Source organism: Cottoperca gobio, chromosome 14, assembly GCF_900634415.1.
Source record: "Cottoperca gobio chromosome 14, fCotGob3.1, whole genome shotgun sequence".
In the NCBI taxonomy this organism is placed as follows: Eukaryota; Metazoa; Chordata; class Actinopteri; order Perciformes; family Bovichtidae; genus Cottoperca; species Cottoperca gobio.
Window position 1 is genome coordinate 7,665,495 of NC_041368.1, and position 25,825 is coordinate 7,691,319.

The 25,825-nt window shown below is 39.5% G+C and overlaps 4 protein-coding genes across 5 annotated transcripts; 1 reads left to right on the plus strand and 3 right to left on the minus strand.

Annotated features, from left to right (window-relative positions):
* Positions 1-779: 779 nt before the first annotated feature.
* Positions 780-8,756, minus strand: alg9 (ALG9 alpha-1,2-mannosyltransferase). The gene is made up of 15 exons (XM_029449043.1): positions 8,564-8,756; positions 6,636-6,771; positions 6,342-6,476; positions 6,130-6,200; positions 5,888-5,976; positions 5,197-5,332; positions 5,030-5,117; positions 4,756-4,861; positions 3,770-3,892; positions 3,102-3,256; positions 2,846-2,975; positions 2,248-2,395; positions 2,028-2,157; positions 1,801-1,931; positions 780-1,532 (listed from the first exon to the last, which is right to left on the minus strand). The coding sequence occupies exons 1-15, from the start codon at positions 8,701-8,703 to the stop codon at positions 1,409-1,411; spliced, it is 1,842 nt and encodes a 613-aa protein (XP_029304903.1). The 5' UTR covers positions 8,704-8,756; the 3' UTR covers positions 780-1,408.
* Positions 8,757-9,059: 303 nt separating this feature from the next.
* Positions 9,060-15,266, minus strand: fdxacb1 (ferredoxin-fold anticodon binding domain containing 1). The gene is made up of 5 exons (XM_029448663.1): positions 14,763-15,266; positions 13,939-14,095; positions 11,468-11,671; positions 11,125-11,283; positions 9,060-11,028 (listed from the first exon to the last, which is right to left on the minus strand). The coding sequence occupies exons 1-5, from the start codon at positions 15,076-15,078 to the stop codon at positions 9,780-9,782; spliced, it is 2,085 nt and encodes a 694-aa protein (XP_029304523.1). The 5' UTR covers positions 15,079-15,266; the 3' UTR covers positions 9,060-9,779.
* Positions 15,267-15,292: 26 nt separating this feature from the next.
* LOC115019217 (mitochondrial import receptor subunit TOM40B) lies at positions 15,293-19,556 on the plus strand. 2 transcript variants are annotated; one of them, XM_029448665.1, is made up of 10 exons: positions 15,293-15,325; positions 16,239-16,438; positions 16,566-16,633; positions 16,761-16,853; positions 16,999-17,100; positions 17,226-17,331; positions 17,729-17,851; positions 17,987-18,063; positions 18,154-18,256; positions 18,348-19,556. In XM_029448665.1, the coding sequence occupies exons 2-10, from the start codon at positions 16,255-16,257 to the stop codon at positions 18,485-18,487; spliced, it is 996 nt and encodes a 331-aa protein (XP_029304525.1). In that variant the 5' UTR covers positions 15,293-15,325; positions 16,239-16,254; the 3' UTR covers positions 18,488-19,556. The 2 variants fall into 2 exon arrangements, with proteins under 2 accessions (XP_029304525.1, XP_029304524.1); XM_029448664.1 differs by lacking the exon at positions 15,293-15,325 and adding an exon at positions 15,476-15,625.
* A 720-nt stretch (positions 19,557-20,276) lies between these two features.
* Positions 20,277-25,602, minus strand: bicdl2 (BICD family like cargo adaptor 2). Its single transcript, XM_029448549.1, has 10 exons — positions 25,579-25,602; positions 24,407-24,916; positions 23,288-23,503; positions 22,919-23,035; positions 22,388-22,534; positions 21,983-22,129; positions 21,666-21,740; positions 20,939-21,021; positions 20,730-20,844; positions 20,277-20,615 (listed from the first exon to the last, which is right to left on the minus strand). Exons 2-10 carry the CDS (start codon positions 24,650-24,652, stop codon positions 20,457-20,459), a joined length of 1,305 nt encoding a protein of 434 aa, XP_029304409.1. The 5' UTR covers positions 24,653-24,916; positions 25,579-25,602; the 3' UTR covers positions 20,277-20,456.
* Positions 25,603-25,825: the final 223 nt, after the last annotated feature.

Consider the following 25,825-nt stretch of genomic DNA (forward strand, 5'->3'; position numbering starts at 1 on the left):
TTTATTGTGTGTACAGCAGTGAATGAGCGATTGTGGATGGTGACGGCAAAAAACTCTGCACGTACGTGGTTGTAATTGTTTGTACGGTATGTTTCTGAAGCCTTTTAGGGGATTTAAATCAGATGAAGACATGTTATAAACTATATTATGTATCTGACCCTAACCAGTAGCCTGTGTGGCATTAGTTTGTGGTTTGCATGGCCTTGTCATGCTGCCCTTGCTTGGTAGGATAACTATTGAGGTCTTGGACCCTATGTTTATGCCTGAAAATATTGTTTTAATCACACCCAAGTTTACCTGATATAAACAGGCTACCTCAAACAGATTAAGACACAAAATCCATTACTGCTTGAGGGACCAAAGGCTGGATATTTTGTATGTACTGCAAGTGTGTTTTGCCATGGCCTTAAATTGTGAGATGTCCGGAACTTGAATTGTTTTTTATTGTGTTCCCTTATTTGTTAATGGCGCTCTGTTTCTTACTGAGGAAATCAAAGACAAAAACAATGCTAGCGAGTGGAAAGGTGGCTCATACAGTGAATTTGAGCGCCTGCAGCCAAACCGCAGCAATGGCATGATATCAAAGCGAATGATCAAATATAGCATCATTATTATTATTTAATAAGAATGTATAATGCCTTGACGTCTCTCCTGTAAGTGAGAGTGGTTTGTATGTTTGTTACATCTTCAAATAAAATGAGATTAGAATTTAATCTGTCTGCTTGTGTTGAAGTGATTTTACTGTCCCAGTAAAAAAGAAAAAACAGGAGGGTTGTATTAGCAGTCAATCATGTTTTTATTAACATTCCGAGTTAAATTAACAACGCACCCTCGCTTTCATTCATCTCCACCACTCACACAGAGCACACAATAAGATACTGTTCAAGTGCAGACAAGCAAACACTACAAGATTTCTTAGATTAATTATTCAGAAAAAATCTTGCATTGTGGCCACATTTTCAAATGAAGTATGAAAAGAAAGAAAATGTGGGCAACGGTCTGTCCAGCGCTACATACATCTTGTAGTGTGCATCAACTGCAAGACATTCATTTCAAACAGAGAAACGCACACAGACAGACACGTAAACTGAGATAAAATCTTTGACTTACAGGTCAAGCTGATACCTGCCGAGCACACATAGTACATACACAACATTTTCTTTTCACACACACACACACACACACACACACACACACACACACACACACACACACACACACACACACACACACACACACACACACACACACACACACACACACACACACGTAATGTCCTTAAAGGGTCTGATAGCTTGAAATAAGTCATGAGACAAATACTTCAAAACACATGCACACGCACTGTGAGGGGAACTGATACATTTCTCTTGTAAGATTGTGTAATTGGGGCCAGGTTGAGGTTCAAAGGTCAGCCATGGGTCCGCTTACGAGGCTGCTTTTGCCGCCGTGGTTTTAAGATGACATAGCGCCTGTAGGTTGTGTGATGGTCTGATATAAACGGGATGTAGAGCGCTCTGAACAGAGGATGTGACCTGAGAGAGAAAAAGGTTTCATTTTACAAACTACATTAGTCTCTTTTAAGTCTTTGTACGCAGGAAAAATAGATTAGTTAATAGAGTTAAGTTCTACCAAATGTTTCAAATGTCAAGAGGATACTTCTTGACTTTATTCTAGTCTCTATTCCGGGCCTTTTCTCTCTTTCTTTATTTAAAGCTACGATACTTACATTATTTTTTATTTTAAGATTTAAATTGTTATGATATTCTGAAGGCATATATTTTTTTAAAGATTTCCGTGTACCTCGAGGCTTGAAGGAAAGGCTTATAGGCGATGATGTTCCACTCCTCTTTGTTAGCTGAATAACGTGGCTCCAGTGGCGTCTCTTCATCCGTGTCCAGATCTACTACATAGTGGCACTGCCGTAAATCCACCTGCCCAGGGTAGAAATTTCCCAATTAAAAAGCAAATACTACTTGAGTACAGTGATCATGTGTCAACACACGTGCACATGAGTCTGAGTGACTCACATATCTGGTCGGCTCCTCCAGGTTCTGGTCGTTCATATTAGCTGGGATTATCTGTGTGGCCAGAGGACCGGAGACGTATGACTGAGGCAGCTGCCCTTTAAACTCAGACTGAATGAAGTGCAGTTGCCAGCTGGAGATCAGAAAGAGAAACTATGAGAACCTGGAAATGACAAAATTCATTTAGCATACTTTATTAGATATTAAAGACCTGGATACTGACTTGTGCGGTAGCAGGAAGCTGCTTGGGAAGCGGTACCACTCTTTTCCCACACACACACTAACAGGTCTGCCTTCAGGGACTGAGTGAAGAGACGGATCCTTGGCGATGCGATGAAACTCTGGGTACAGGTCCAGAGGGGCGTGGTAGCCTGGAGACGAAGGAAAACAAATCAAATTGTCTCCATCTTTAACTGTTGCTTTTGTTGCCTGATGCTGGCGCTTAGGAGAAAGGTGTCTGTGTGTACACACCAGGGTTATTATAGTATATTAAAACTGAAACTAAAACGAAAATAAGCAGTGTATAATATTGTTAGTAAACTGAAACTGAATAAAAATTATATTCTTTAAGAAAAACTCAAATTAAACTGAAACAATAATAATATATATATCTTTTTTGAGTTTTTTTAGGAATAATATATCACAAACAAAACAAACTAAAGCTAAAAATATATAAACTAAACCTTTCTGAAAGCTGAAACAAAAAATAGCAAACAGTCTCTGAAAACTAACTAAAACTAAACTGAAATTGAAAAGTCAAAACTAGAGTAAAATAAATAATAACTGAACATTCTAAACTATTATAACCTTGGTACACACACCTTTGAAGAGGGCGACGGAGCGAGACAATGACAGCACTGTGAAGACCACAACTGCGCTTAGAGCCAACCAGTTGGAGGAGACTGTGTAGTGCTCCAGTCGATACCGCTGGAACAGGAAGTGGTAGCATTTCTGCAACAAATTAAATGAATCTGTAACAACTCACTTTTTACAGATTCTAAAAGGGGTCCAATACAAATAAAGCTAACCAACACACACTGCCGTTTTGCAACAAAAGCCAAAATGAGCAAAACACACCTGTAGAGAGGAGAGGGCGACTGCCCCGCTGAGGCAGATGAGAGGATAGATGGGGAAGAGGAAACGTTCTTCTTTATGAGGTCTGGTGAAGAAAATCAACATCCACAGATACATGGGAGACAGAGTCAGCCAGTATGGACGGCCCAGGTTCTGCACTGCAGAAAACATAAGTGTAAGATTAGATTTATTGTCTTTTCTGCAACCTTATGATGCCACATATACAGGGGAGGACTCAGGTACAATAGCTAGGTACATCTAGTAAAAGTACCCGAGTGCGTCATAACCACACCACTTATCATTACACACATTGTTCTGCTAAGGCAGACGACCAACGCCCTTTCCATCCCCAAAAAAGGGCAAGCAATGACAACATTTTAGGGCTACAACTACCGATTATTTTCATTATTGATTAAGTGGCAGTATATTTCCTAGATTAATAATTTAAATGTAAAGAAATAGTGATATAGTGTCCATACAGTTAGTATAAAGTATAGTTCCTCAAAGTCCAAGGTAATGTCTTTAAATGTCTTGTTTTGTCAGTCCAAAACCCAAAGACATTTAGTTTACTATGATATAAAACAGAGAAAAGCAGGAAATCCTAATATTTGAGAGGGTGAAAAAAGCATTTTCTGCCAATTTTGCATGTATGAAACACAAACAGTCCTCACCATTGAACCGGTGTAACAGTGTCTCCATGAGAGCAGTGAGGGGCAGAGAAAACAGAGCCAGAACAAACACCAGGTTGAAGTTCAGGATCCCATTTGCAAAGTAGAAATACCACGGCTCAGTACCTGAAGATTAAAAAAAACACAAAACATGCAACATATTACAGCTTGTGTACAGACTATCAAAATAACGACAATATACAGTGATTGCAAGAGATACTTAATCCACAGAGGGGATGGTAAGAGAATGTGTCATAGGTAAAACATTGAATAATCAAATCAAAATCAAATCAAATGTATTTATATAGCCCAATATCACAAATTACACATTTGTCTCAGTGGGCTTTACAGACTGTACATAATGATGGAGGAGACACAGAGGCACACTTTCAAAGGGTAACATATGATAGTGTTGATGATGGTATGCCCTCTAGAGTTCACTAAAATAGTGCAGCTTTTTAATTTAAGATCAATTTGCTCCATTCTGTCACTAAAATAATATACCATCAGCCTAAAAACTAATAATAAATACCCCCAAAAAAAGAGAAAAAAATCACTTCCAGAAATGTATATTCATTACATTTATTTATAGCAGAAAGAAACTTATCAGCTCTAGCAAGGTTCTACCGTTTTCTAAGTGTGATTTGAGATTGCTCATTAAACCTCATGTTCTGTATTTCGCACATTTCATTAGATAACCATCGCTGACTGTTGGCTAGTGATAGTAATACAACCTGATACAACACAATGCAGCCTCTCCTGTTCTGCAGTTGCTGTAATGAAGAAAGGGCTTGGTGTAACTTGCTGAATTAGATATTATGAAAATGTCATTGTTTATGTACAAAAATAAATTATGAAAGGTTTTAAAGGAGACTTGCGTTTTATGTTTTTGAGACCTTATTCCACCCAAGACGGATCATGAAAAGCACTTCCTGACAACATAGACTAAAAATAAACATATATACAATAATGATGCTCTTGTATATCACCATATAGATCGGGTCCATGTGGTGTGAAGACGTTATAAAGTAGAATATTGAGTGGAGCAATGACCAGTTTGCCATAGAAGAAGGAGTCTACTGCCACAAGGGGTACCTGAGGAAGACGTACAGCACAAACGGAAGGGAAAGTGAATGGACCCATATTCTGTGCACACACTGCAGCTGCGACACTGCAAAGAAACTCATCTACAAGTACCCTTGTCCTGTAATATGCAATTTTAAAGCCTTCGTTTTATGTGCATTTAAAAAAAAAAATTCTCACCAGCAGCAGAAGCAGTGCAACAGCTGACCAGGAGACAAAACCTTTCCACTGCCTCTTTAAAACCAGCAGGTCGAAGGCAATTGGAATCCTGAAGAGAAAATAAATCAAAGCATTTATTAAGAGTAATACATTTTGACTGTCAGGAAAATGTTTGTTTACCACCTTACCCAATCAAAGCAGAGAACGGCCATCCAACAATGGCCCCAGCAGCCACACCCAGGATGGCTAACGGTGTGGAGTCCTGAAACCATCCCGTCATGGCAACCAGCGTCGTGTACATACAGAAAGAGGAAGGCAGGAATGCTGAGGAGCAAGAACAAAAGAGGAGGATGGATCACAAAAAAGAGCAGCAAAAAAGAAGGTTCATCCGACCTTCTTAGGAACAAGGGAATAAAGTAAACATGCAGACCAGAAATCTGTCACACATATGAAATGCAAATGTAAACTGTACAGTGTGCAAACGGCAGTTCTGCTCCAATTTTGATCAGTGTGCTGATTTGGCAATAAAGAGGACAGAAAAATATGTCTTTGTGATAAATTATTTGAGTTGGATGGTAAACACCAAAGAGGGCTGGGAACTAGTTTAAAAGGTAGACAATATTTTATAGATAATAAAATAATTGACAGAGAAGTAAATTGAATATTTAACCACTTAATGCATGTCCTGTTAGTGAACACTGCAAATTCATTGTTTGAAGTAATTTGCTGTTTGTTTTACGTCTGTTGTTATATTTCGATGCTGCTGTTTTGGCCAGGATTCCATTGTAAAAGAGATTCACAGTATCAATTGGAATATTCCAGGTAAAAGATTAAAAAATAAATAAAAATGGATTAACAAAGTGAATAAATCTGACCAACCTGCAGACGAGCAGAACATTCCCGTGCTCAGGACAAGGAACGCCAACATTAGACGGCCCACATGCAAACCAAACTTCTTACAAACTGCCCTGTGTTACACACACACAAACAAACCAAACAGTTAACTATTATATATTTATAGCTATATATATCTATATATAGATATCTATATAATCATCGCAAAATTTGAAAGCCAAAGCGCTTAGGATGCCCACTTGCATTTAAGAGGAGTGTAAACTCACTTGTAGAAATACAGTTCACAGACACAGCAGGAGAATGCTAAGACACATCGTACAAAGTAGAACACCAACACCTGCAACACAATCATAACACAAGCCTGAAATTTCATCCCAGTATAATCATGCTGCTGATTATACTGAAGGTCAGCTGAAGTCATTTACAATATCAACAATAACAACAAATGTTGAAATGACAGCATGTTTGGAATAGTTACCTTGTTTGTCTGTAGAACATGGGCATGCAAGCAAGCAGGAAGAGCATGTAGCCATAAGTAAGCGTACGACCTGATGGCGTACAATGGAGAATATTCCCATGTTTGCATCCCTGTGCCGTACAGCAGGTAGTGCATCTGTCACAACAATTACAGATGAACAATTAAAGAAAGAGAAGGAGTATCTTGCTGGAACAACACAAATATTCTAACATGAATTTAAGAAAGTTTTTGGAAGGGTCACAAATGACAGCATACTGCACATTAGGATTTCTGATAGCAGTAAGTAGCACTCACAGGCTCCCAGTAGTTGAAGGTCTCATCGCAGTCTGAGATGTTACTGAGTAATGCCGCACAGAAACGTGCGGAGAGCAGGCATTTAAATGCAGTCGAACCTTCTGGAGCCCATACCTGCCCTCCACGACTTATTGACCTATTTAAAAAACAAAATAAGATACACAATTGCTTAATATCATACAATAATATGATTAAAATCCATTTCAGCATTAAAATGTATTAAACAACCTCAACGTTGTGTCTGCTTTGTGCATATTTCACAGAAAATTTGAAAATGACCTTGATCTTAACAGTTTAATTAACAATCTGAAGCAACCTCTTGAATCTGTATACTGGCCTTTGATGCCTGATAAATGTTTCCAGTGCACCTGCTTTTAATGAAACACCAATTATGTTAATAATTTCAGAGCACGCTAATTAATATGCCCTTTATTATAAAAATGAAGTGCTTGGTGGAACACATCAAATGAAAGCTCACAACAGAGAAAAGATAAGCCTGTACTGTTTTAGTAATGTATATTTAAACTACTTATACATTATACAGTTCCACAGATGTCCTCCACTACTCTTCTGGTTCCAGTGTTTTGTGTGGTCTGTTTTCAGCTTGTGCATCTGCCTTGTTTTAAATTATGTGTGAGCATCTGTGCATTTTACATATTTACATACATTTATATATTTTGATCTTGAATTTCTATTTGTTTTATTCTAACTATTAGTTTTCACACTAGTCTTTTAGCACAGCCGTAAAAGCATACTTGCATGTTATATATTGTTGGTGTACGGTTTGTGACAAATAAACTTTGGAATCCTTCAATCCTAAATCTATAGCGATATCATTTGCAGTTTCTAGTAGTGTGTTACTATGAGCAGATTGCTTAAGATATACTTTTTTTAGAATCACAATAACAGTTTTCTGAGACTACATTATAAGTAGAAAAATACTTTATTTCAGAGCTGCAACGATTAGTTGACTAATTGATTAGTTGATCAATAGAAGAAGAATTGAATAATCATTAAAGCAATGTTTTATTCAAGTGATTTTAATAACATGATTTATTCAGTTGTTCTCAGTTTTATATTATATTAAACTGAATATCTTTGAGTTTTGGACTGACAAAACACAACATTTAAAAAGAAATCACCTTGGAATTTGAAAAACTGGCATTTTCGACATCGACATTTTATAAACTAAACGATTAATCGAGAAAATAATCGGCAGATTATTTGATAATGAAAATAATTGTTGGTTGCAGAGCTACTTTATTTATTATTAACTATCAACTCCTATTATAATTACCTCCCAGATGTGTACAGCTGTGTGTGCTTGTTCAGAGTAAATATAATAGGTAAAGACGGTGTAAGAAGCATTTCATTAGTGTTTATAGTCACAGCGTTATGTCTGGTTCACATCCATCCTCAGGTGCTCGGTGCAGTTTAGCATTGAGCCTCACGTTACGTGTTATTATGACACGTCATCTTACAAACTCACATCAATTATTTCAGAGGACTATAACAACAACATTCACTGATTTAAAATAAACATTTATGCCCGTGCTGAGCACGAGATGACCCTCTCGTGACAGTTTATCTGTTGTCAGCTATCATAAATGTGGCAGTGTAACAGCAGGGGGAATGAATGAAGCTGACCAGGTAACACAACTGCGTTACGTTGCTCTATTAAAACATGCAACTAACTATTAGTTATTGGGGCGGGAACACAATTTAACAACCATTATAATTCAAAGTGCTGTAAAGACATAGTCCTGTAGGTTGTAAGGTGGACGTTATCAATCGTTGTTGTTATCCAAACTTGCTTATCAAAGTAGCTAGCTAGCTAACGTTAGCTTCCCCTGCTCAGGCTGGCTGTCAGTCAGACCGAGGATGGAGCTCACAGCACCGGCGAGTCTCTTCTCCCGGCTTATACTCACTCTTGCCGAGTGTCTGTGATTTTACTGTCATCGCCGCCTTTCTCCTCTTTCGGTGGACGAATTTCGGCGGGGACATTCACGTTGTTTGCATCTTGTCTGCTGCCTCGCCTGGTACGCTGCCGAAGCGCCTTGGCCGCCATGTTTTCCGATGCTGCTCCCGAGTCGCGCTTCGTTCATTTTCGCCGCTTTCCGGTTATTGGCAGCTCTAATCATAGACTGTATGACTGGCTGTGGGCCGTAGAGAGTGTAATTGATTGTGCTTTCATTTTAAAATTCAATCAAAAATAATTTACACTGAATTGAGGATATTGAATTGCTAATTGCAAAATGCATTGCCATAAAGAGGCCAACAAACTTCCATGTCTCAGGATGAAACCTCTCAGCTTTTTACACATTGTCCTTATATAGAGGACAATATGTAAAAAAAACAAAAACACGTACACATGAGGAATGGAGATGTAATAGATTGGTTATCTTTTTTTAATAAAACCTCTATAAGTTGTAAACCCGACACATTTCCTGTTTCAATGCACACTACATTTATATAATTAAAACCCCTCTTTAGCTGAACAAGGAACCATTAGTCACTTCAGTCGCCGTCAAATACAACTTTACAGTCCCTGGTAATTTTTTTAGAAAGAACTACTAATTTGGTATGGGTACATATGGGTAAAACAGTGTTCAATTGTTGTTGTCAAAAGTGTGAACTGCTAACAAAAATCTATAAACTTTAAGTCAGTGCACAGCACACCAGCTGAACATGAAACATTTATCATTTGTCTCTGGGCAAACACACAATTCAACATATGTATATAGAGAATACAGTTTGCAATCATAAATTAATAATTCATTGATATACAGTGAAGAGTGGTTCTTCCACCAGAGATTATTGATTCCAGGGCTGTTTTATTTCAAAATACTTGCTTTTATGCTTCGTCTCCGCATGTACTACATGAGACTTATATTATTTGATGGACCACAAATTTATGTTCAATAACATATTTATTGTATGATAATTAAAACACACACAGTACACATACTTCCAATCACATTTAATAGACATTTCATAGCACGCAATGCCTCAACTACTGTAAACACTGTTCAACTACAGTTTCGCTTATAACTTGATTAGCAGTCACAAACAGACATGTAATTATCATGTCTCTGATAAAAATGAGAGGTTAAATCCCTGATCCTTCAAGAGATTGAAATGTTGCTACCTGATGATGACTTGCAACCGAGAGGTAAGAAAGGATTCCAGGTCTTTATGAAACTGGAGGGCTTGTGTGTGTGACAGCGCATGTGTGTGTGAGTGGTAGATGAGTCTGTAGCAGTAACTGGTCTGGCTCAGTTCAGGATGTGAGAACGTGTCAATGAGTTTAACTTGCTCTACGGTTCCATGGCCGGCCTCTCGGGTCAGAGCATGGAACTTCCTCTCCTCCCACGTCGGCCCTGTCCAGAAGCTGATGTCAAAGCTGAAGTGCTCGGGGAACATGGAGAATGGGTGGAAAGGTTTCCCTGGAGAAGGGCGGAGTACAAAGTGTTGTAAAAAGCGTGGGTCATGTGACCATAACAGCCGCCAGTCGGGGAGTGAGAATAGGAGCACGGCGAGGAGGTCCAAATTTAGGGACACAGTGACCACAACATCGCTAATGTTGTCACTTGCATTGCTTGCAAACACCCTACCAACCAAACCCATCGGCTGTGCCATCAGACGTAGACCCCCCTGTTCTGTAACTAGGGAAACCCCATAGGGTGCGAGCAGCGTATCCAGCCTCTGGCAAAGCAATTTGATTGGCTCACATTCTGAAGGGAAAACACCTCTGAGGAGGAGCTTGTGAAAGGCAGGCAGAGCCCAGAGGTTGACCTGCACATTCTTGAACACCAGGCCGCTAATGCCAAATAACAAGCTGGTGACACCATTACAGTCCCCACTGGGCCCCCCCTTCTTATGTCCTTCAACACTTTTATTATTCCCCATGTTCTCCCCATGACTCCCTGCATTGTTGATCAACTCTTCTTTTTTAGTTAGAAGCTCTTCCATGTGAGGGAGCAGTGATGGACGCAGCATATAAAGATCACTTTCTCCTTCAGCATCAACCAGAGAGCATGCAGACATTAACCTCTCAACTTCTTTGCTTCTCACCCTGTCCACTTCATCCGAGGTAACACACGTGGCTGACAGAGTGTCTCTTGTGCCAGTGTGTCCCTGACTGTCCAAAAACTGATGTTGTCGTTTGTCCTTAGAGGAATGAACGTCAGAGTTCAGGTATTTCTGAAGCGGGTGGATCCAGTAGCAGTGTGTACGGTTGATGTCGCGGCCGCACGCCTGCAGCTGTTTGGCTGTGAGGAGGAAGGGAATGGTCTCTGTCGTCATGGAGACGGACCACTTCTCCGCCAGTCCTTTGAGAAGAAAATCTTGCACCAACCTGACAGGGTGGACAGAGCCTGAGCAGAGAAATCCCCTGATGAAAGAGAAGAGACAGTAAGCGTGTGGTTATATAACTTTATTTTTTTTGCGTTGGTGGCTTCTTCCTGAAACAGCATCTGCGTTAATGTACCTGAATATGTAATCGCTGAGCTCGGCTGGTATGTTGTACTCGACTCTGTGTCCTTCAACAGCCTCCTCAACCTTAAGTATCTGAGCAGGGGTGTAGGAGAGGCTGTGAGTGAAGACGTGGAGCAAACCCTTCTCCACATGAAAGCCCTTATCCTGGCTCCTGTACAACAGCAACACCTTCATTAGAGAGTGCACACACACACACACACACACACACACACACACACACACACACACACACACACACACACACACACACACACACACACACACACACACACACACACACACACACACACACACACACACAGTAACACACTGTAACACTCACCTTTACTCCTTACCTGTATCCAGTGCACTTGTAGCTCTGGTATTTCTCACTTTCAAAAGGCTGGACATGACTAAGGATTAGGTTTGCCTCTGCTGCCATGGCAGCCACCTGCCAGCTGTTGTGCCACTCTCGCTTCGGGTGGTCCGCTGGTGTCCCACCCTGTCCGTTGCATAAGGAAACATGAACCTCCCCGTCTTCAGACAACAGCTGAACACAACTGGAGGCACAGAAAAACAAGTATTCAGCATGTCGACGTTGGAAACGTTCATAATAGGTTAATAGCTAGATTAATTTAATAATACAAAATTAATAAATTAGTCTTTGCAGCTCCAGTTCTTAAAACAACGTACACAATCGGGGCTTGGGTGAAAATTAACAAGCAGCCATAAGTGAGAACTTAAATAAATAAATAAAACTGAAAAACCTGATTTAAAAACTGTCTAAACACAGAATGAGCATTTGATTTAATCTTTTAGTACTCGACAGTTGTCAATACTTGGTGCTACAGATACATTTCAGTCAGTATAAAAGAAACAAAGCTCAGGTATGATACCTAGTTATATTCATAATTTGTAGTTATTGAGCTAAACATTGTAACACCAGTGTTATGAAGTGTCATAAATTTGGGAGGGAGAAAAGTAACAATTCCCAACTGCACCACAGTAAATACAGTGGTGTGAAAAAGTATTTGCCCCCTTCCCGATTTCTTCTATTTTTGCATATTTGTCATGCTTAAATGTTTCAGATCATCAAACGTATTTTAATATTAGACAAAGATAACCTGAGTAAACACAAAATGCAGTTTTTAAATTATGATTTCATTTATTGAAGGAAAAAAGCTATCCAACCCTTCCTGGCCCTATGTGAAAAAGTAATTGCCCCCTTTGTTACTAAATCAACCAATTGACCAAATGTAATTAATAATTGGGTTCAATTTCACTCGACACACCCAGGCATGATTACTGTCAGCCCTGTTGAAGCTAAACATCACTTAAACAGAACCGGTCTGTCAATGTGAAGTTGGTCAAGAAGTCTCAAAAAGAAGCACATGATGCCGTGATCTAAAGAAATTTAAGAACAGATGAGAAACAAAGTTATTGACATCTATCACTCTGGAAAGGGTTACAAAGCCATGTCCAAGGCTCTGGGACTCCAGCGAATCACAGTGAGAGCCATTATTCACAAATGGAGAAAACTTGGAACAGTGGTTAACCTTTCCAGGCGTGGCCGGTCTACCAAAATTCCTCCAAGAGCGCATCGGTGACTCATCCAGGAGGTCACAAAAGAACTCAGACTAACATCTAAGGAACTGCAGACATCACTTGCCTCAGTTAAGGTCAATATTCATGATTCCACAATAAGAAAGACACTGGGCAAAAATGGCATCCATGGGAGAGTTGCAAGGCGAAAACCACTGCTGACCAAAAAGAACACAAAGGCTCGTCTCATATTTGCAAAAAAACATCTTGATGACGCCCAAGCCTTTTGGAATAATATTCTGTGGACTGATGAGTCAAAGGTGGGACTTCTTGAAAGACATGGGTCCCGTTACATCTGGTGTAAAGCTAACACAGCCTTCCACAATAAGAACATCATACCAACAATCCAACACTGTGGTGTTAGTGTGATGTGTGGGGCTGCTTTGCTGCTTCAGGACCTGGAAGACTTGCCATAATTGATGGAACCATGAATTCTGCTCTCTAACAGAAAATCCTGAAGGAGAATGTCTGGCAATCAGTTTGTGACCTAAAGCTCAAGCGCAGTTGGGTTATGCAGCAGGACAATGATCCGAAGCACACAAGCAAGTCCACTTCTGGATGGCTCAAAAGAAACAAAATGAAGGTTTTGGAGTGGCCTAGTCAAAGTCCTGATTTGAATCCGATTGAGATGCTGTGGCATGACCTTAAACAGACAGTTCATGCTCGAAAACCCTCTAATGTGGCTGTATTAAAACAGTTCTGCAAATAAGAGTGGGCCAAAACTCCTCCACAGCGATGTAAAAGACTCATTGCTAGTTATCACAAACGTTTGATTGCAGTTGTTGCCGCCAAGGGTGGCACAACCAGTTATTATGTTTAGAGGGGCAATTACTTTTTCACATGGGTGATATAGGTTTTGAATAACTCTTTACCTTCAATAAATGAAATGATCATTTAAAAGCTGCATTCTGTGTTTACTCATGTTGTATTTGTCTTATATTAAAATTAAAATGGATCATCTGAAACATTTAAATGTGACTAATAAGCAAAAATAGAAGAAATAGGGAAGGGGGCAAATACTTTTTCACACCACTGTATATTTCTTAATTAATGGTTTGATAAAGGAGGTTTGGACACAAACAAAACATTGTATAATTCTTTGACAAAAACTATTCCATGGTCCAAACATTTTTTTCAGGCTAAACTATTTCAAGTTGGAAAATTAACTTGAATGAATAATTCCTATAATTCTATTTACACCAGCTGATGCATCATGCAGTCATACCTGAGGAAGAAGTTTTTAAGAAGTTCTCTGTTCTTTTTAACCCCACTCTTTCTCCCGCAGTGAGGAAAGTTAAACACCACACGATCAAATACACGGCCCTGAAGAGAGGCACATTCCCCCAGCTTTGTGCAGTCCACATCGAAAAGCACCGCTCCACCTGATTAAAACACAAAACGTGTACAAAAAGTGCAACAAAATCAGAGGTGGACGAAGTACTCAGGTCTTTTACATAAGTAAAAGTAGTATTACCACAGTGTAGAAATACTTACACTTATACCTATGTTTGAAGTAAAAGTCCTGCATTTCAAATGTTACTTAAGTAGAAGTACATTAGCATCAAAATGTGCTCAACCCTCTGAGTACGCTAAATAACATTTACTAAAACTAAAACTGAATTGCTCGCCATCCGCTTGCCGATAAATGTAATTCTTGCAGAAATCTTACAATATCAAAAGAAGTTGATTCCAAATCCCATTGGTTTCTTAATGTGGTATTTTGGATGTCTATTCTCGAGTGGTAAAATGTGTTTAAATTTGGCAGCAAATCTGTGTAACAAATGGTATCAACACAAATATTGCTGCAACAACTTATGAGACATAATCGAACATGATAGCATTCATCATTTACTTCGATCATAATGTTCTAAGCCATTATACACTCTAAATGTTCACATTTGAATAGGCGCCCAACAAAACATAATGTTTATTACAGATATACGATACATATATATAAAACTTGACACACAGTGGTGCATCTCAAATTAAGTGAATGTACGTATTTACTGTAATCACTGCACAAACTACAACTCGGTCACAAACCCGTACCGGAGTCCTGGATGGTCCTGATGTTATTGGTTGCGCCTTCATGCCGCAGTGCCTCCTCCTGATGTTGCAGGCAAGTGGCCGTGATACTGGTGTCTGTCTCAGAGTATAACTGGCTCACAGAGGCAGAAAATGAGAAGTTCCCTTCTCCCACCAGCAATATGGACCGTAAAGGACACATGTCCAGTAAAATTAGAAATGGAAGACTCACAAAAACTAAATTCCCTGAAGGATATCGGTTAGTGCAAAAGGGAGAGAAAGGCGCATATGAGCGACAATCACCAGTTTCAGTCTCTTCTTCACGGTCTATTATAATCATAGAAACGGCATATTTTAGTAAGTAACGCCCTTATCGTGTGTCTAAGACAGGATCGGCTAAATAACTGGAATGAAATTGACTGTACTATAGATTAAAGCCGTTGACCTTCTCCTGCTTGCCGGCGCTGCAGCACATGAAATATGTCACCTGTGGCAGCTTGCTTTGAGCGCTGTGTTGCAGATACAGTAGTCCGACAAGAAACAAAACATCAGGAACGTAACGCTGTTTCCACAACAACACAACTAAGGTGTTTTAATTTAAAGTTAGGTAGTGCAATGTATATTTGTTATTTTAATAATATTACAATTGAGTTCCCGTGTTTTACGTGTAAATGTAAAAAGTGTAGTTTTTTCAGACCAGACGTCGTATTTTCAGAGGGACACATTTGCAGGGTGGCGCATCACATCTGGAGAAGGGAGCTACTTGCTGAATCAGTTGATTCCGGCATCAATGATCTTCTATAATATATAATTAAATCGCCCGACAGTTTCTGATGTGCGATTCTCAATTACGTGCCGGATTTTAACGTCTCTTGATAACAACGGAAGTAGGTCACGTTAGTGAGACATCTAGCGCACAGATTTGTGTTTTGTTGCTGATGCTAAGGTCATGCTAGCTAACGGAATTGCTGCACCTGCACATGAAAACAAAAGACAGCCTTGCATGATGCACATAGTCGTTATCATTCTTGAAACTCAAGTTTTAAATTCAATACAAACCAATTTAAACATATAAGTTTGTATTGTGAATTTTAATTGCATCTTTAACTTCTTCTGTAACTCCCTCTAAATGTAGGTGTTTGTACCATATGGTCTTTATATTTCTCTGCTCCATTTTGTCGAGGAAAAGTTATTTTTTTTCTTTAAATTGTATTTAAGTAGGGCATGTTTTATGCTCCGCCAATATTCTCTTCATATAGGACATATTCTGCATGTACAAAAAATTAATGGGTCATAGCATCATCATACATCTCTTCAAAATACTCGTAGTGTATTGATGTGTGATGCTTATGTTATGTAATGTTCTTTGTCTTGTTTTGTTTGTATTGTATGACAAAACAAATGGTGTATTGTGGAGAACAAAGTATATGTATGGATGAAATTAGTCAATAAATAGAAAGTAATAAATAAATCTCTAATTTGTCTATTTGCATCTCGCAGGAAGTGTTGCACCCACATGGGCAGTGTTCTGGCTTTGTCTTCTGGTCCGGGCCATCAAAACTGGCCTTTCTCAACGGACCGCCCTCCTTCTCGCTGGGACGCACATCCTGCTCACTGGGACAGTCCACCACGCTGGGAGAGGAGAGATGGCCGCCTACCCAACCCAGGCAGCTTTCACTCTCTCCACAGAAGCTGCAAAGGTATGTCTGGCTAAAAAAGAGTTGTGGAGTGCACACCGTGGTGAAAGAGGTGCCCAACCACGCAGCAGGCAAAACATAGAGTAGGTAGTTCAGTAGTATTGTTTTTTATCTGACTTTTTCTCCCCAGATGTGTTTCCTCAACAGATTGAGGGAGTCAAGATGATCCTCAATAAAACTCTGAGCAGCTTCTTCAAGGTGACTCTTCCCCCACATTCATTTACACTTAAACAATTAGTTGTAAAGCTAATAATCATTTGAATCTCTTACATCTGAAAATGTTATATTGCTGTATCTTTAACATGATGTATGTGTTTGCTTCCAGATCAGTCATGCTCTCCACCTCAGTGCTGTTAGTCCTTCGTACTATAGATTCCACGTGGAGCATCTGCAGTCTGATGATTACAGCAAAGACAAGGTCAAGCACAAGTCATCACGTAATAAATATGTTAACACTACTTTATCATTAATGAGCTTAGCTGTTTATAAAAGTTGAACAACAGATGAAGCTGCTGCCTTGTTTAGTTGACTGGTTCCATCTTGATTCTTCCTCACATTTTTAGGATGCCCCAGCATTGATCGGAGAGATGGACTCTTCAGGCAGTCTGAATGCTCACGCTCTGCTGCATCTCACGGAGCGCGTACGAGCCAGAACAGTGTTCCAGGTGAGATCCTAATGTCTGTCCATCTATCATGTTCAGACACTGTTACTGCACAAGTCATTTTACTTTGCACAGGAAGGCTGTTTGCTGCAAACAAGTTCATATTTGAATTGTTGATTGTGTTTTAGACCCAGCAGTCCCAGTTTGTAACGTGGCAGTTTGAAACTGAGTACAGAGGGAACGACTTCACTGCTGCTGTGACAGTTGCCAATCCAGACGTCCTCAGAGAGTCAGGTGAGAAATGACAGTTGGAATGATAAGAGTAACGTCTGATGTTAGAAAAAGTACTATTGAAATCAGTCAAATGTTCACTGAATGAAACTGTAAATTTAGTAAATCAAATACTAAGGCTGCAACGATTAGTAGACTAATCAAATAGTTGAATAACAGAAGTAATTTTTCATGCTACAATGGCAGAAAATGCAGTTTTCAGCATCTCAAATATGGAGATTTCCTGCTTTTCTGTTTTATGTAATATTAAACTAAATATCTTTGGGTCTTGGACTGAAAAAACAAGACATTTAAAGATGTAACCTCAGACTTTGAGACACTTGGATGGACATTTTTCATGGAGTTTTTATAGACCAAAACAAACAACTATTATGTATCTGTGTGTGTTTCTTTTGGACAGTTATCCTTGTGGCACACTTCCTGCAGAGTGTGTCTTCTGGGCTGGTTTTAGGAGGGGAGCTGGTATACCATCGGGGCCGAGCAGAGGAAGGAGGAATTCTTACTCTGGCTGGACAGTACTCAAGTGAGATTTTGAGTTTAATTTAATTTAATTTCAATCTGCTTGAAACAAATTACATTATTGAGCCGGTACCTTTCCTGATCTGTTTTGCTTGATTTAGCCGCAGCGTTTCGCCTTTTTTCTTATCTCTCTGTGCAGGACCCAACTGGGTTGCAACCCTGAATGCTGGCAAAGGAGGTGCCCATGCTAGCTACTATCACAGGGCCAACAAACAGGTACAGCAAATGCCACCATACTGTAAACACACAATATTTACTTTAGGTGCATATTGCAAATGTGCATTTGCATGTGTTTGTGTTCACTAGATCCAAGTCGGCGTGGAATTTGAAGCTAGTACCAGGACGCAGGAGACCACAACCTCATTTGGGTACCAGATGGAACTCCCAGAGGCCAACATGGTCTTTCGAGGTAATTTTTTTTAGGAATCTTTGTGTCAAATGTTATGCCGAATGAAAACTATTAAGAAAGCATATGAGACCTTTTTTGTGTGTGTATCCAGGTATGATAAACAGTCGGTGCATAATAGGAGGCGTTTTGGAGAAACGTCTAACCCCGCTCCCTGCGACCCTGATTATGGGTGCCTTTGTAAATCACAGAGGTGACAAGCTGCAAGTGGGCCTCGGCATCAACGTGGGATAATCCTCCACTAACCCCCGCTGTAGTTACAGCTCGCTGTCAGGATATCCATCCAGAGACCTGTTTCAGAGGCTTTATAATGACCTGATCTTCCAAGTTAATACACTTGAACCACCTGAGTATGGTGGATTTGTTTTAGTGTTTAAGCCCAAAATTGGGCTTGCAACCTACCTCTCAAAATGGAGGCGATGTTTTCTGATTGGATTGAACAGAAACAATGGATGAACATTTTGAGGGGCTCAACAACTGTGACTGGGGATGTGTTCCTCTCCCCCTGAAACCAAACTGCACATCATCTTATGGACAACGGATACAGAAAGGATGAGAGGCGCACTGTACTGTAAACTGAAAATAACTTTTTTTTTTACTGTAAGTATACTATATACTATAACACATAGAATATATTAAAAGATATTTGTCTTTTTCACGTTTTAGCCCATTAACTATAATTCTTGTTTACCTGACTTTTCTGCTGACCATTTCCTAAAGAAAAAAGTGTACTTGTGGAAACAGGAAATATATTTAGGGTTGGTAATACAAATTGACAATATTCTTTTCTCAATGTCCAAGGTTTTCTGGTTGTTGTTTTTTTTTTTAACCCTAACCCTAGAGGATCATTCTAAAAAAGGGGTCGGCAGAAATGTAAAATTGTGCTAAAACGCCAGTGGGATCCTTAAAACTGTGTGCATGAGTAAGTGATTGTGTGTTTGATAGTGTGCACATCTTTTTGTTTTGCCAGCATGTGAGATACCACACATGAACAAACAGCCTGTTGACTGTAAGAGAAAAGGTGCTGCTCCATATACTAACCTCTCGCTGAGGGATGTGAGAGTGGCAATGCACTGACTCTGCTGAGCCAGGACTGTACTGTATGTATATTGTAGATGAAGGCATGTGGAAACACTGCCCTGTATGCAACCTGCACTACTCTAGCTGCTTTGGGGTATTTCCAGTCCTGTTTAACATATGAAAAGTTGTATTATTTATACATTATGTAATATAAGCATAGATATGTGGAAGGGAGAGACTGTCATTTTGACTTAATTTATTAAAGATGTTATTTCTATCATAATCACTGTTTTCCTTCTGCATTAATATGTAATACATTGCAGTTCTGTAGATATTACATTACATTACAGGTCATTTAGCAGACGCTCTTATTCAGAGCGACTTACAGTGAACTAAGTACAGGGACAGTGTCCCTGCAGCAACTCAGGGTTAAGTACCTTGCTCAGGGCCACAATGGTGGCAGCCCTGGTATTGAACTCACAACCATCTGGTGGTGTATTTGGAAGCCGTACCACTAGGCCATCATCGCATTAGCGATTGCGTTTTAAAGCTCCACTAATCATAGTATTAAGTATGGATGAAATGTCTACATGTAAAGTGCTTACTCATGGTGAGAAACCAACAGAAAACTATCACCTAACTGTGAACTTACTCTCAGCTCCAACTAAGGTGCTTTTTAGCCTCTTTTAGCTCATAGGTTTGGTTCTATGTACATAGTGTAGTATTTAGTAAGCCAGATATTTTTTCTCAGGAATTGTTAGAAACCAAAACGAAGCTAAAAGTACAGTAAATATTGGACATTTTTGTATACATTTGTGCGTCTAATTGTGTATTTCTATTGATTTTGTATGCAAGTGAATGCACCACCTCTACAATCTTCTTCACATTGTATCAGAACACACAGTCAGTGAGGCCAAGAAAATAACAAAAAAATGGGTCTTTAAATTACTATAGTGACAAACCAACAGATCATAAAACACCCAATAGAGACTCATTGTTGGCTTTAAAATTTAATATAAAATTCTGAAATGACTGATTTACTGTACATATATACAAATATATTCAAATATGAGGTCTGTAAACATTTCCCTTGTTGATGCTGATAAGCACAGTATCTAGCTGCAGAAGCTCTCAGTGGCAGAGATAAAGCTGACTGTCTGTTTAAGCTGCTGCCACGTCTCTGTTATTTGTCTTTGAAAAAGGAGAAGAATCCTTTCCCTCCTTCTCCCTTCACTCTCAAAGACTTGCTTCTTTGAAATCCCACTGCGTTGTCTTTCTCTCGCTCTCGTCTCTCCTCCTCCCTTTGCTGCACCTGCTCATTGATCACCAACCGCATGTCCTCCTGCAACAGAATGAATGGTTCAGATGGAAAAACAATATTCTGCTTGTAATTCTGCTTAAAAGTGTTGCCAAAAGACATCATTTAGATTTATTTTATCCTTGCACAGAGACTCACCTGCCAGGCTTCCAGTTCTTGAGAAAGCACCACCTTGTGTTTGATGGTGTTGAGGAGCTGCTGCGTTAGTGATTCTTTTTCCTGACGCACCATGGCCAATTCACTATCTAAGCAACTGCACATCGATATGATGATAAGCAAAACATATATCACTGTGGGCTAAAATGAAATGAGATCAAATTGACGAATATATTGTTGTGTAGCATTACCTGTAGCTTGGCTGTCCAGGGCTGCTTCTAAATGGCTCAATTTCCTGCCTCAAAGACTCCAGCTCTTTTCTTTGAGATTGCAGCTGCAAAGTGTGAAATTGAAAGGCATAGTTTGTAGTACTCTGATTTCCATCGTCTCTATATATTTTAACTATCCCCTTTAGGAATGTTTTAAAAATCTGCTTTGAAATATAATTTGTGTCTGATATGGTTTTCCTCCCAAAAAAGTCCATACACAAAATTGAAATTCTTAAAATGACATCTATTCATTCTCCTTTATATATTATTATAATAATATATATTTAAAAAGTTTAAATATGGACACAAGATGTCTCCTACATATTTGACCACGATTGGCTCCAAACTAGTTGTAATATCAGAAAAATAATCTCTTACATGTACATGTCTAGAACTGGGATTTAAAGTGAGCTCAGAGAAACTTCAGCAGATGAATGAGAAGTATCAAACTCCGTACATGAATCATTCTGCACAGTGAAGCTCAAACATCCAAAATGAAGTAACAATTAGCAAAACACAATTGTTAATGTGTGTGCATGGGCAGGGCTTTAACTGTAGCATGATGCATGTGGTAAAACTGGAAAACTCCCATCTTGTAATTATTTTAAACAACTAATCATGCTCACAGTATTTAATCTTCTAAGGCCAAGCCCAAAGTTAAATTGTGTTTGTGAAAGGTGTATATGTGGTTGTATACAGTTCAACAGACCTCCTCTTTGAGCGTTTGTATCTCTTCATCTCTTGCTTGCAGGACTGTGGAGTGAGCTAGAAGAGCCTCTTTGGCCTGGTTAGCAGGAAAGATGAACAGACAACAGGTAAAAAGGTCAGTAAGATCAGAACGCTTATTATAGGTAGATGCACATTATTAGGGTACGAAGAGGTTGGGGATTTCGGAAACCGTTTGGTATGAGTCTCAAGCTATCACAAGAAGGAAGTTACTCAGTGCTGTTACTAAGCGTCTTGTGTGTGTGTGTGTGTGTGTGTGTGTGTGTATGTATATGTATATGTATATGTATATGTGTGTACCTGTGATTGCTGAATTTCACTATGCAGAGATAAAGGTTGTGTTTGTGTACTGTCCAGAAAGCTGTCTTCTCCCAGATTCAGAGTTTTTTGCTGTAGGGAGCGATTCACGGTTCGCAACTCAAACATCACTCCCTGCTCCTGCTCTATCTACATACATACACACAGATAAGCACGCAAGCACGCACGCACGCACACACACACACGCACACGCACACGCACACGCACACGCACACGCACACACACACACACACACACACACACACAGAGTAAGAGACTGGCACAAGCACAAATCCAGAGCTTTACTGATGAGTAAATATCTTCAAATGATTCCCCATCCGGTTCTTTCAGGTTCCATCTTTCCATGCTACAGTTCATGTTTAATACCAGTCAGCCATCGATCCTCACCTCTGCTTCTTTATCTTTCAGTTTTGTTTGTAGTTCTGACAGTCTGTCTCTAAGTCTCTCCCTCTCCATGCGGAGTCTATCGCTGTCCTCCTGTGAAGCTTTTAGTTGTGCCTCCATATGCGACAGTCGCTCCAGCAAAACTCTGTTCTGTACGGGAAGAAGTGAAAGATGGAAGAATGCAAAATACTGAATAAATGGTGCAATGACAGAGGTACAAAATTGGTAATTACATACACTGATAACCTGATTTTGATGCTTTGAGATGTGGATACTGAGGCAGCCAAGACTGTTAAATCTGTATGGGTTTACTTAATAATATGCTAATATCTCTATTGGTTCTAAGCAACATAGCTGTAGACTTGAGTCAGACTCAAACAGACCAAAACAGAACATGAGATTTGAGTTAAGTTGTATTATAATTTCACACCATTTGGCCATGTTTGAAATGTAAAGCTTTTTGTGTATGACCTACTATCATGCAGCATTCGAGATAGCATAATGTGTTCATTCAGAAGTGACTGGTAAGTATACCTCTGCTTGAATGTTCTCTATTTGTGTGAAGTTGATATTTCGGCTGAAAGATGATTCATCCATCTCTTCTCTGATGGAACGAAGCTCAGTCCTCAAGGAGTGTTCCAGAGTTATAGCCTAAGTGGGTGGAAGGCGGCAAAGTTGAGAAATGTTATTGTTGCAATGAGTGACAAAGATTTGACTCCATAAACCTGCTGGTCTGCATTTCTCCTGTCTGCGTTACTGTGAAGTGAAAACAAATGCAGACAATTCCCACACACATATGCACTTACATTCTGTTTAATCTCACAGCATTATAACATATCTGGGATTTCTTTTGTGGGTTAAGGCAGGTTTAAGGCTGCCTATTCACTGGTGGTATAAACCAACCTCTGCTAGCTGCTCCACCAAGCGTTGGTTATGATTGGCTAACTGAGTCAGCTGCTCACTCTCGTCCTTGCGCCGGTCGCGCCCCTGGCTGTGATGTTGCTCCAGCTCGGCTCTCAAGACAGCTAAATCTGCAGTTAGCTCTGCCTCTCTCTGCCCGGAATCCAGTTCCTTTACCTGCAGCTTCCTGTGCAGTACATGCTTCTCCTGCTGTAAAGCCTGAGACATAATAACACAACATTAACCGGCTTCAAGCAACATGGAAACATCAGATATTAAAAGAGATGGATCATTCTTGTAGCTTTAAATGTAAAATAACAACAAATGTGTGCGTTTTCAAGGCAGCGCAAATGTTTGATGAGACAACAAGATTAGATTCAGTGATGCTGGTTCTTGAAAACCAGAATAGGACATAAAACACAGGTGTTACTAATAACATTAACAATGGCTCTATTATACTTTTGTATCCCACTTAGTCTTACCAGGACCCTGGAACTGATTATTTATAGAAAACTAGCAGTGTGCAAAACAACAATAAAAATACTAACATTGCTGCTTGCACTTAAAAAACCCAATAATAATAATAATAATAATAATAATAATTTCTAAATACATTTATCCATCCATGGAGGGTGGAATTCTCATTATTGATTGTAATCCTCTGTCCAATTGTTTTGTGTCTATGTTATATGCAGAGACAAAAGTGTAGATCTAGTATTTAAAATTTGACATCAGTAGTAAATCTGTTTTTTTGTTATCCTCACTTTCTCACATTTTTTATCGCTTGTAGAATATTTGTTATGTTGTTTTTATATCTGTTTTAAAAAATATGTTTTTATATCCTACGTTTTTGTTATCAGTATTGGTTAATTAGGATGGGAGAAGAGTCATTTCCATTTTCTAAGGTGTCATAGCTTGAACCTTGATCATTGTTAGTTACAGACGTACAAGTCTTTCCACATTTATAATGATTACCCTACAGGCTAGAATCACTCAAATGTCATGTGCTTGTTCATGTTAAAATGTTGTTTGTGCTCCTTTCCTTCCCACTCCACTATATTTCCTAGTAGTGCTAGAACATTTGAACACAAGAAACAGTGTTTACAGCAGCTTTATCCTTACCTCCATCTCCCTCTCCCTCAGCTGCAAAGAGGCGGCCAGCTCCTCATTCTTCTCCAGTAAAGCCTGTCCCAGCTCTGCAGCTAGTATAAGATCCGTCTCTATCCCTCCTCCGCTGTCACTGCTGCCAGGAGATGATGCGGATGAGGGGAGAGTAAAGGAGAGTGAGACTGAGGAGGATGAGGAGAGAGGGAAGAAGGAGTCTTCCATACTGGGGGACGGGAGGCTGTCTTTCCGGGGGGTGAACATTGTTGATAGCAGCAGGCTTGTAGGAGTCAGTTAGAAAGCATCATCCCAGGTCTTGGACTTGAAATCATACAGGTGGTTGGTGGACCGCCATGAACTTTTTCTTTCCGTAGAAAAACAAATCCTTTTCTGTTTCTTAAGTACCTGGTCTGGAGTGTTATTTTTCACTTTTGTAATCCAGATATGTCTCTGCCAAACTTTCTTTAATGGGGTGCCAATGGTCTTAATGCTGTTATCATTAAAATCTTCTCTTCTCCGTATATATCTCTGTGGAAAAGAAAGTCCTTTAATTTCACATAAAACCCATTATAAACTGGTTTATTGACTGTTTCTGTGAAATTCAGTACATGTATGACAACTTTACTTGTTTTCTAGTAATATAATCTCACATGGCCTTTAAGGAGGTCTAACAGGTGCTTTTGTTACTCTGACCGAAATACCAGCTCCACTGTTATCTTTGTTCTGCTCCCCTCCCTAAATACCAAAGGTATTGTGCTCCACTATGTCCTACAAATACAACAAACTCTCTAAAGTTATCAAGAGCTAAAAGTCTAGATGTTGTGCTGTTGATGTTTTACCCAAAGTAAGGCTTGAAAAGACGCTGCTACCACATATTGTTATTCCAGTCACTGCAGGATCATGTCAAAATAATGTCTATTTAAACTCATTTTGGTCACAATGTAGTTGCCCTCTGAAGTTTCAGTCTCCCCTGTCATTCGTCTTTAAATCTGTCCTCACCTTCTGTATTCTCGCCTGTTAATACATCTCCCTACCATGAAACCATGCTGTCCTCCTGTTTTAAATTATCTAAAGGCAAAAAGAAATTAACTCATTACTACTTAAACATTATCCGTTGTCATCATGAGAAATAACAGAACCTTTATTAACCTGGTGAACTTCGAAGGAACAAAAATTAAAGTCCGTCTTACCTGACAGTTCCCAGCCAACTCACACCAAACAGGTATAGTCTTCCTGTTTGGTGAGTGTATGTGTGTATGTGTTTGGGAGTGTTTGCACAAGAGAGGCTCAGCTGGTTTCCTTGGCAGGGGAAACAAACAGTATGTAAATACAGCCACTGGCTCCACCTCCTGAGTTAGAAAGGTAAAGAGAGCAAACAGAGGGAGGAATACTCTGAGGGAAAAAGTGGTGTCTGTGCTGTAAAATTCTCTGACATCT

Excerpts from the sequence above, each read along its gene's own strand:
- alg9 (XM_029449043.1), bottom strand. The coding sequence starts at position 8,703 with ATGGCGGCCAAGGCGCTTCGGCAGCGTACCAGGCGAGGCAGCAGACAA. Across the intron at positions 2,158-2,247 it reads AGCTTCCTGCTACCGCACAA|CTGGCAACTGCACTTCATTC; the intron begins GTCAGTATCCAG and ends TCTGATCTCCAG. Across the intron at positions 1,932-2,027 it reads TGGAGGAGCCGACCAGATAT|GTGGATTTACGGCAGTGCCA; the intron begins GTGAGTCACTCA and ends TACCCTGGGCAG.
- fdxacb1 (XM_029448663.1), bottom strand. The coding sequence starts at position 15,078 with ATGATTATAATAGACCGTGAAGAAGAGACTGAAACTGGTGATTGTCGC. Across the intron at positions 14,096-14,762 it reads CAGGACCATCCAGGACTCCG|GTGGAGCGGTGCTTTTCGAT; the intron begins GTACGGGTTTGT and ends TGTTTTAATCAG. Across the intron at positions 11,672-13,938 it reads CTTAAAAACTTCTTCCTCAG|TTGTGTTCAGCTGTTGTCTG; the intron begins GTATGACTGCAT and ends CTGTGCCTCCAG.
- LOC115019217 (XM_029448665.1), top strand. The coding sequence starts at position 16,255 with ATGGGCAGTGTTCTGGCTTTGTCTTCTGGTCCGGGCCATCAAAACTGG. Across the intron at positions 16,854-16,998 it reads ATGATTACAGCAAAGACAAG|GATGCCCCAGCATTGATCGG; the intron begins GTCAAGCACAAG and ends TCACATTTTTAG. Across the intron at positions 18,257-18,347 it reads GGCCAACATGGTCTTTCGAG|GTATGATAAACAGTCGGTGC; the intron begins GTAATTTTTTTT and ends GTGTGTATCCAG.
- bicdl2 (XM_029448549.1), bottom strand. The coding sequence starts at position 24,652 with ATGTTCACCCCCCGGAAAGACAGCCTCCCGTCCCCCAGTATGGAAGAC. Across the intron at positions 22,535-22,918 it reads TAGAGAACATTCAAGCAGAG|AACAGAGTTTTGCTGGAGCG; the intron begins GTATACTTACCA and ends CTTCCCGTACAG. Across the intron at positions 20,616-20,729 it reads AAGAACTGGAAGCCTGGCAG|GAGGACATGCGGTTGGTGAT; the intron begins GTGAGTCTCTGT and ends ATTCTGTTGCAG.